The sequence below is a fragment of the Nelumbo lutea genome, chromosome 4, assembly GCF_056320005.1.
Source record: "Nelumbo lutea isolate HS-2025 chromosome 4, American lotus-T2T, whole genome shotgun sequence".
Taxonomy (NCBI): domain Eukaryota; kingdom Viridiplantae; phylum Streptophyta; class Magnoliopsida; order Proteales; family Nelumbonaceae; genus Nelumbo; species Nelumbo lutea.
The window spans coordinates 84,192,203-84,202,552 of NC_142687.1; the positions used below are offsets into that span (position 1 = coordinate 84,192,203).

General features: G+C 36.3%; 1 protein-coding gene across 4 annotated transcripts in view; it reads right to left on the reverse strand.

Moving 5' to 3' along the window:
- Positions 1 to 9,773, reverse strand: part of LOC148861423 (phospholipase D zeta 1-like) — a 175,006-nt gene extending 165,233 nt beyond the window's left edge. For 3 of the 4 annotated variants that reach the window (XR_016112471.1, XR_016112470.1, XM_088982774.1), the window contains exon 1: positions 9,292 to 9,715. Coding sequence is in view for 2 of the 4 variants with exons in the window: in XM_088982774.1 (XP_088838900.1) it covers positions 9,292 to 9,516 (225 nt within the window). In the remaining 2 variants the exon portion in view is untranslated. Of the gene's footprint in view, positions 1 to 9,291 lie in introns of all 4 variants that reach the window. The other variant, XM_088982775.1, reaches the window with a different exon arrangement.
- Positions 9,774 to 10,350: the final 577 nt, after the last annotated feature.

A 10,350-nucleotide genomic window follows, 5' to 3' on the forward strand; every position in this document is an offset into this window, starting at 1 on the left:
TCCCTACAAACAACATCTGATTTGGTGAAGTTTTCGAAGGAGTTATGATCTTCTTCTTGGGGCGGCAACACTGTACAGTTTCCTTTTTAGGACTGCAACAGCTTTGGACTTCAGATCTGGTGTCACCTAGACCAGATCTATTCCACCTACAAACAGCATCTGATTTGGTGAAGTTTTCGAAGGAGTACTGATTTCTTCTTGGATCGGCAACACTGTGCAGTTTCCTTTTTTGGACTGCAACTTTTTTTTTCTGGACTTCAGGCTTTTTACATCAACCTGCAATTTGAGTTTTTCTCTCCAGATTGAAGGGTTCTCTCAAGCTCTTCTTAACCCTACACTCAGTTTCTGGTTTAGAGTTTTTTTAAGGACTGTTTCAATCAGTACAAGATACTTCCTTGTTCTTGAAGAAAACGCCTAATGTGTTGGTAAATCACAGATTTCTCTTAATCGGCTGACCCGATCAACCTATAACCCTAGATCTGGTGTTGTCCTAGGGTTTTCTTGCCTCCCATTTATTTGATTCAGACTTCAGATTCATATTTGAAAGGTCTTAGACTCGACAGTCTTAAAAACTTGCCTGTTTTTAACTGTCATCTTGAGTTCTTGATTGCTGAATTTGGTTGTCTCGGATATCCTTGTGCCTGGACTAGTGTTTTCTTGCTGAAATGGCCTCCAATAGAGTCGATACTATTCCTATAAAACTAGAAGGATCTACCTACGGAACTGACACTGTTGTAGCACATGGGAGTAAGAAATCTACTATTAGTGGTGATTCTTTTGTTAAATGTGATTCTCTGGCATCTATGGTTGAGCAAAACATTCGACAATTGGTAACATCTGCTATTTCTTCTACTCTTTCTGCTATTGGCTTACCAGGTGAGTTTTCTAGTTATTGTGCTTCTTCTTCTCATATTTGGATCATTGACTCTGGAGCTACCAACCACATGACAGGAGCCTACCCTAACCAACCAAGTAACCTTACTGAAACCCATCACAAACATATTGTTACTGCCAATGGTGAAAAGTTAAACATCATTGGTAGTAGTAATCTATCTCTTAAGCTTTCACCCACTACATCTTTCCCTCTTACCAAGACCCTTCTTGTTCCTAATCTCATTACAAATTTGATTTTTGTTGGCCAATTAGTTGATGAAGGTAACATTCTCATCTTCTCTCAGGATGGATGTTTGATTCAGGACCGAAACACTGGGAAGGTGAAAGGGAAGGGGCACAGGTTGGGCTGTCTGTTTGCATTGGAGTTATAGAAGTCTCGAACAGCAGCATCATCAGCTTATTTCAGTTCCTCCACTTCTAGTTCCTTTCCAAGTTATAGAAACAATATTTGGGACTTATGGCATAAGTGTTTGGGTCATTTACATGCTGAAAATTTAAAATTTTTGTTTGATTCAGGCCATATTATGAATAGAGTTCCTTCCTTACACACCTTTAATACATCTTGTATTTCTTGTTGCTTAAGTAAGAGTCGTACCTTACCATTTCCTCACATATCTGAGCATGCTACCTCTCCCTTCGAGCTTATACATAGTGATGTTTGGACTGCATCTGTTACTTCTCATCTTGGATATAAATATTTTGTGTTGTTCATTGATGATTGTACTAGGTACACATGGATATACTTTCTTTGCCACAAGTCTGAGGTGTTCCCAACATTTAAGTTGTTTCATGCTATGGTACAAGTTCGGTTTCAATCACAAGTGTGTATTCTCCATTCGAATTCAGGGGGAGAATACACTGATGGACATATAAATATTTGAAGAATCATGGAACATAAGTGCAACGAAGTTGCCCAAAAACTCCTCAACAGAATGGTGTGGCTGAGCACAAGAATGGACATATCCTTAGTGTTGTGAGGACATTATTGCTGGAGTCCCATACTCCATCTTCCTTTTGGGTAGAGGCAGCCATTACAGCTATGTTTTTTATCAACTATATTCCTTCCTCTGTTCTTGGTAATTGTTGAGAATGGCTAGGTAGGGGTGTTTTTGGTCATTTTCTCCTTTCTTATACTCTCTCTGTATTTGGGCACCCAAATAGGGGCCTTCTTGTAATTATTAATTTTCAATTATAAAGTGAACTTTTGAGGATGTGAATAGTGAACTTCACACACCTCTCCACACTCCTTTTTTTGGTCATTTTCTCCTTTCTTATACTCTCTCTGTATTTGGGCACCCAAATAGGGGCCTTCTTGTAATTATTAATTTTCAATTATAAAGTGAACTTTTGAGGGTGTGAATAGTGAACTTCACACACCTCTCCACACTTTCCTTTCTTCTTCCTCTTCTTCTTTTCTTTTCTTCTTTCTTTCTCTCTCTTAAACCCTAGTTTCTGCAACTTGGTATTAGGGCGAGTAGAAGCATCTGGGAGTTAGTTTTCTGCTAAGATCCCACCCGGAGGCGAACTACTGACGCCAGACCATCACGGATGACGTCAATAGTCTGTACAAGTGTCGGCAACAGTCTATGAAACCAACACAATTAGATTCGCCCTGATTTTAGAAAAATTTTTGTATGACTTGTCGTAACTTCTTTGATTTTTTGTGGATTTTTTAAGGGAAAAATCGCAGAAATTCCAGATCTGATGCCGATCCATGTACAACAGGTTTAATGATTTTTTTCTATTGTAAAACAAAGACCATTCAGGTCGTTTTTCAATTTGGGATTGACGGGAAGTGGTCCTGTAATTTTTTTAGCACTGTGTGATTTTTGGGAGATTTTTTCCTCCCTCTATTTTGCTGCTAGCCTAGATTTTTTTGGGTCTTCCTTTGGTTCTTAACCGTGGGTAACGTGTTTTTGGGTCCGAAACCTCGGTTAAAGTATTGGGGGTCCATTTTGGTTGGTGAAAATGTGTCTTGTTAGAATATGGAATCATCTAAGGATTTTCAGATGGTTCCTAGTGTGCTCCCAGGAACTGTAGATATTTCCAGTGGTATGATAGCTACTATTAAGCTGGATGGAACTAATTTTCTAGAGTGATTTCAGTCAGTTAAACTTACCATTACTGAGAGGGGTAAACTGGGATTCATCACAGGAAGGGTAAATCCTCCGAAGATGAGCAAACACCTCTTCAAGAGAGGGAAGGGTAAATCCACCTAGTATTTGTGCTTTCACCAGTTCATACTCAGACTTCAATCCTACTAAAAATCTAGTTACATCAAACTTTTTCTGTTGTTGCTAAATTTTGACATTAGATGTAAGGGAATGATACACATTCAACTCATTCTGTAGATTTCTCATACTAGCAAAATACTCCTCAAGACTTTGATTACCCTGCTACAAATTAAAATACTCTTGGTAAAAGCCAGTATACTCTAGTAGTACTATCTTGTCTAGAGTAAAGCTTATTCGCATGATCCTAAACCTCCTTGATTGTATCTAAGAACATAAAATTCACGCTAATCTTGGGTTCCATACAATTCCATAACCATGTCATAATTTGTGCATCTTCTTGTTCCCACTCGTCGTACCCCTGACAATTAGATGAGGGTTTATCCTCTTTCATATGCTTCACCTTCTTCTTAGCTCTTGGAAAAACTTTAACAGATTTATCCCAAGACACATAATTCTCACCATTCAGTTTAATAGAGGTCATCTGCACATTCAGATAATCAAGGGGAATCATAATACTAGACTTGTGTTCACTATTGTCTCCCATAGCTGCCAAAAAAAAATTTTTTTTATCACTAGTTTGTCACTCCAACTCACTAACTAGTCACCAAACTGCACACCAACGGCTAATTATTACTTGAACATCTACTGCCACAGGTTTCAGTAACAACAATGACTGTTGTTCTCCACTTTCAACACCATAAGTCCACCCAAATACACCTCACGCACATAGCACTAGGGTCTGCAACACATCAGAATTTGTTTCTCACTGTAATACCCATGAAACCTACCTATTTGAACCCCACAAACCAGACTTGCACTTGTCAATCCACTACACTACTAAGAACGGCCCTCTTCAATCCATTGATTAGAGGATTTTCTACCAACCACCTGAAACAACCACAATACCACCCTTTGGAGGCATGAAAACCTCCAGAAATAAAAAACGACCACTCCTTTTTAGCCCCTCTGTCAATGTCCAATTAAACAATGAGAAACCTTTAAAAAACTAGGGTAATGGGCGCTGAAAAGAAAGAAAAAAAGAAAACTGGGTAGATCTGAACTAATTATAATGGCTTTGATACCATGATAAAATTCAGATCTGTATAGGTTTTAGTTTTAGAGTAATGAAGAGAAAGAAAGAAGAGTGAAAGATTAGAAGAAAGAGGAGAAGAGAAGAGAAGAGAAGGAAGAGAAACAAAGACTTTTTTCAAACTAGAGAACCCATTCCCTCTACTCAGCCATAGAGGTGTAAAGTGGGCTGTGCTAGGCCGGCACGGCACGGGCCGCAGGCAGCCCGTGCAAAGTGCGGGCCGTGCCGCCCTCTCCAATGAAAAGTTTGGGGGTCGGCCTGGCACAGCCCACGTTCCAAGCCTATGCAGGCCCATGCCGTGTCGTGTTGTGCCGCGGGCCAGGCTAGCCCATGGGCCAAGCCTTGGCCCAAGCCAGGCCAAAGCTATTTTTGCCTATTTATTTAAAAAAATTAAAAAAAAACTTAAAATTTTAATTTTATATGAATTTTGATGTATACAATTGCTTATATATACAATAATTAAATAAATTAGTATAATAAAATTGAAAAAATTTGTTTATTTCATTAATATATTATATACCATATATTATTATATAACTATAATTTATATAATATATTGTATATTATATAAATATATAAAATATATAAATATATATAGAAATAGTATATATGGGCCGTGTTGGGCTGTGTTGTACTAGCACCCAAGCCGCAGACCTAAAATCCTAGCACAAACCATCGTGTCGGGCCGCGGGTGGCATGGCCCAATTTACACCTCTAGTCAACCAGGTTATTATTTATAGATTTCTAATATCAAGCATAAAGAATATTATGCCCTTATTTGTGTTTGGAACACATCACTTAACCAAGATAAAAAAGATATGACATCAAACCTTTAACATAAAGCAAAATGACCAAATTACCCCTCTATAACTGACTCTAACACAACGTGACCTTCTTCCCTTCTCATTATGTTTTTCAAGACATGAAGTCTTAGAGAACAATTGGAAGTGGCCATGAAGCGAATGGAATATACTTGTTGGATACAGCTGATTAAAGTCTTGGACCACCTAGTGGAGTAGATTTGGAGTGTAAATTGGGCCATGCTTCCCTCCCCTAGGATACTTTGGGATGTCAGCTCGACACGGCCCACAGCCCGTGTCATGTTACGAGTCGGGCTGGTCCACGGGCCAAGCCTTAGGCCAGGCCGTGCTACAGATCTAGCCTAGCCATGTTTTTTAAAAATTTTGAAAGAAAACAATGAAAATTTTAACATAAATTAAAAAAATAGGCAAAAAATTAAAGATCTTAAAATTTTATTTTGTATGAATTTTGATGTATACAATTGCTTATAATTATTATATATGCAATAATATAATAAAATTGAAAATAAATTTGTATATATATTTATAATTATTATATATAAAATATAATATAATATAATATATATACATATTATATATTATATTATATTATATTATATTATATTATATGTAGTGAGAATGGGCTGAATGGGCCTTAGTGTTCTTTATTTCTTTTAAGTAGTATTTAAAAGTTATGTTCCTTAGTTATGGGCCTTATGGGCCTTCTATTATTTTCTTTAATTATTTCTTTAGTGTTGTCGCTCCATTAAGGGCATCCAAGTAATTGTACTCAAACTTAGAATTATTAATAAACGTGATGAAAGGGGGCTAGAGAGTGTGGTTGGAATTCTTCTGTTTGTGGATGACTATTCACAGTATTCTTGGATATACTTAATGAGATCTCGTGATGAGGTACCTTCTTTGGTACATCAGTTCTATCAGATGGTGTTGATGCAATTTGGAGTACAACAATTCCATATATTTGCTCATGGAATTCTATTTGTTCATGAAACAATATCCAAAATGTGGGTACTCTCCACTCTCAAACAAAAAACTTTCTTCCTCAAACACATTATCCACTCTCTAAGAAAGTGAGAGTAGTAAAGCTCTAAGTTTAGACACATGGCTATCTAATTACCTATAAAAACAGTATCAACTCCAAAGGATGTGGAACCCATATTAATCTTTGTAATTCAATTTCCTAATGCAAAAGACAAAAAGAATTACTATAAAAACTTTTTAAATTACAAATTAAACCCAATTTAAATATGTAAATTAAATAAGAAATTCAAATTAGATATAATTACCAGATAAATACTGAATCTCAACAAAATGATATTATTACCAAAAAAACAAAAAAAAAAGGAAAAATAGGTGTAGTTGCCCCATCAATCCACTTTTTTAACAAAAGGTGAACTACAGTTCTTTTTATCTTGCTTAAATCAACTTTTTTTAACTAAGCCCTCAATCCAAAATCAAGCCCCTAAGTTATCTCCTTCACTCAACCAAACTCTTTTAGGCCCCCACTCTTTTCGGCCCACCCCACTTATTTACCACTCCTGACCCCATGCAACCCACCTTGCGTTCTTTCTTAGAGTCTCCGATTTTTAAAATTCCTTTCAACTTTATTTTCACCAAAATACTTGTAGTCCCACATGGTCTAAATTCTTTTCCTGACTGGAATTCCACTTTTACCCCTAAAATTATTTGTCTCTTCATCTTCTTCTCCAGCATTTCGACACTTCATCTTCCCATTTTCTCCCTTCCCCTCTTTTCCTTCTAAAACTCAAACTCCCTTCGATTTCAATGGCACCCCAAATGTTGGCTCTCTCCTTCAACAACCACTCTCAAGTCAAAAATATCTCCATAAAAATAGCAAGTCAAGATGTGTCGATATTGCCTATGTCTTTGGTTTTGACCAAGATCCTTGCATGCTATAAATCTTCCCATGTTCTATTCTGTATCATATTTCCTGAAGATCCCACATTTATTGCCAAGCATCTTCAACATTTGAGTACACCATGCATGAAGTGAAATCTCGAATACGTTGATCAAAACAAACTCCTCCCCGACGTGTTTCTCACTTAACCCACCATTAGCATCCATTTCCCCAACCTCAGTAGTTCTAAAAGCCAATCTGATTTATCTATCTCACATCTCAGCAAATCCTCTACATCTTCCTTATTCTTAAACATGAACAAAAAATAATCCTGCATTTAGACTTCTAACCTTCTTGAAACCTTTCCGCTCCCATTCTATTCTTGCTCAATCAAGAACATCAGCCTTGTATGATAGAATTAATGAACCTTCCAAACAGGCAAGATTCCAATAGTTCCAATCTCTCTTTGAGCTTACATGCAATATTCACTACCACACTTACGCACGCCATTGTACACAATATGACCAAAGTTGTTCCAATTTCTTCATGAAAGAAAAAAAAAAAATCAGGTTGGATACACTCAGCTGGTTCACAACATGATTACAGTCGTTTCAATGTCTTCATGAAAGCAAAGAAATTCAGCTGCAACATTCACTACCACACCTATGCGCACCATTGTTCACAGCATGACTACAGTAAGCTGGGATAAGACTGTCAAGTTCAGTTGAGTTGAACAGAATGCATAAACTAGCAGATTTTAAGATTTCAATTCCATTTTGGGTCAGATCTGAAATCCCTGAGGGGTAGTCATCTGAATTCCATGGAAGATGGGATAGAGTTCAATTGCAATTTCACTCCTATGATCCAGAATACAGCCTTGTGCATTCAACAAAAATGCACCTTTCTAACAAACCCATGTTATACCAAGTGAAGAAAATTTAATGGAACTAATCATACCTAGTATCACAGATTTATTGAAATTTGCATTGAGATAAAGATAACACAAAATCCCATGAAAAGGTCACTGGCATGCCATTGATTACTCAATAGACAGTTTTGTCATTCGTCATGGACTTATGTAACTTCATTGCTTGCAGAAGTGGTTTCATATGGTTAATCATGAACTAGAGAAATAAAGCGCAGAAGGCATCTAATTTCAGATTCTCAGACACAAAAGACAGGGGATGTGAACACAAAAACAAAGCTTCTAAGTTGCATTAAATTCCTAGTCCAGCTACCTTCTTCTATTTGAAACCTATTTATCTAACAGTCAAAGAGTGCATGCTGTTCTCCATGATAAACTTGATGAAAAGGACAAGAAAGTGAATGGGTTCATATGTTTATATAACATATTATAACTCTCTCATCTCATCTATGTAGATGCCTAAGAAAGCCAGGATACTGCATAGGTAATTCTGTCTGTGAAAGTAATATCATCAACTTATAACAGCACATAAGTTGTCATCCACTTTCTATTTTTACAAAAGAAGAATGATCCACAGCACTTAAGGTCTAAAACTTCTAAACCAATAAAAATGACAAACCAGACTTAGTCCCTTGGTGTCTTTACTCTAGAATGGAAACAAGATTTAAATTATAAAGTTACATCCTGAATATATGCAGCTTTCTTGATTATCTTCTCAAAGCATCATATATTAATATTGGAGTTGTAGTTGTTTTATTAACTGCTCCAAATATTCCACCGTAAATAAATGCCCACACCGGAAAACCAATCATGCAATTAGGTGCTCCAAAACCCAGTAAGAATTCCACTTAAAACACCATTGTAATTGACCATGCTAATTCATTTCCCAGTAAAATTTGGTTCAGTACATTTGTCATAATTGGTTAAGAAACGCGCAGCTGTCCATGGTGAAAAATATTAAATTGAACTGCATTTTCTGCAATGCATTTATAAAACTAAAACAATAATATTGGAAAGATAAAAATAAGTAATATCTGGCTCCTTTCACGGCAATTAGCATTCAAGAGGACACGAACATTGTAGAGAATAAACTGCTATTTCCATATCAAGGTCGTGTAATCCCTGCTTTAGTAAGGCTTCTTATGGTTAATGAATTCTTTATATTATAAAGCACGCCAAAATTTTCTATTTTACATACTGAAGCATATAAGCTGTATACTTCAGGATACAATTTTACACGATTCCAAAAATAGAAGTATCCAAAAAATAATAAATTAAGAATGTGTTCGTTCTAATAATGGTGCAATGCATGGAGTTTAAATCTAAATAGGTTCAAGCCTAAATCTTCAATGGCGTAACTACATCCTTAATTGTTCAATTTTCCCATAAAAACAACAAAGTTCAAATGCTATGTAGAATTCGAAAAATAGAAAAAATAAATAAATCCTTGAAAAGGAAACAATGCGTGCCTGTCTATACTGGAATTCAATGGTGTAGGACAGAAGCATGGGGGTGATATCGCCGACATCGGGCCGAGAGACGGAGATGATCGTCGCCTTTGGCAATTCTTCGAAAATCCATGTCGGTTCGGAACCTTGACGGAAAGAACGAGGAGAGAAAATTGTCGACTGCTCTGAAAGCATTTGAACGTAGCGAGGGCAACCAGTGGGAATGTGTTGGTCAGATGCAGGCATTAGAATGCGAAATAAATTCTAAATTTCTAGTCTCAGATCGGGAATATCCCATACGGATAGCATAACCGGCAAACCGCTTTCGCATCTTTATCAGGCCAGTTTCAGGTTGTCACTGTCTATCGAGAAATGAGAGAGAGAGAGAGAGAGAGGGATTTTGTTGATTGCTTTTCCGTTTAAAGCTACAAAAAAGCAATAAACTACGTCAAAGTATGAAGCTCTCCAAAGTTTCTCCGAGTTTTGCTTTGGACACTCATCCTGCAGTTGACGTATGGTTCCCTATTATTTAGATAGGACAAAATGAAAGATTTTACTCTTTTGGTAAAATACATAAACCTCCCCCGGAAATTTCTTACAATCACAAAAACGTCCCTTATAGTTTTTAAGGAGCTGAACAAAAACCTTCATTCCCTTACTGACTTAGAGCTTGACAAAAATCAATGCATCATTTTTTTCAAATATCTATTTTACCCTTTTATAAATTAATTTTAATATATTTTTATTAAAATGCTCTTATTTGCACTTGAGGGCATTTTTTTTTGGATTTTTATTGAAATGCCCTTTTTTTTATTTTGAGAGAGGAAAAACTTAGTCGGGATTTTGATTCTCATTGACCAAAAATCATATGGCTTTTTTTCAGATTTATAAGGGGATTAGGAAAAGTTTATTTTTCAATGTATCACTTACCCCCATCTCCTAAGTAAGTAAATAAATTTTCCACCTTGAGGGAAAATTGTCAACACTTGAAAGGGACAAAAATGCCCCTTATAATAATAGATTTTTATGGATAAAATGGTCATTCCCTTATTTACATAAGAAATAAAAGAACGTGAATAA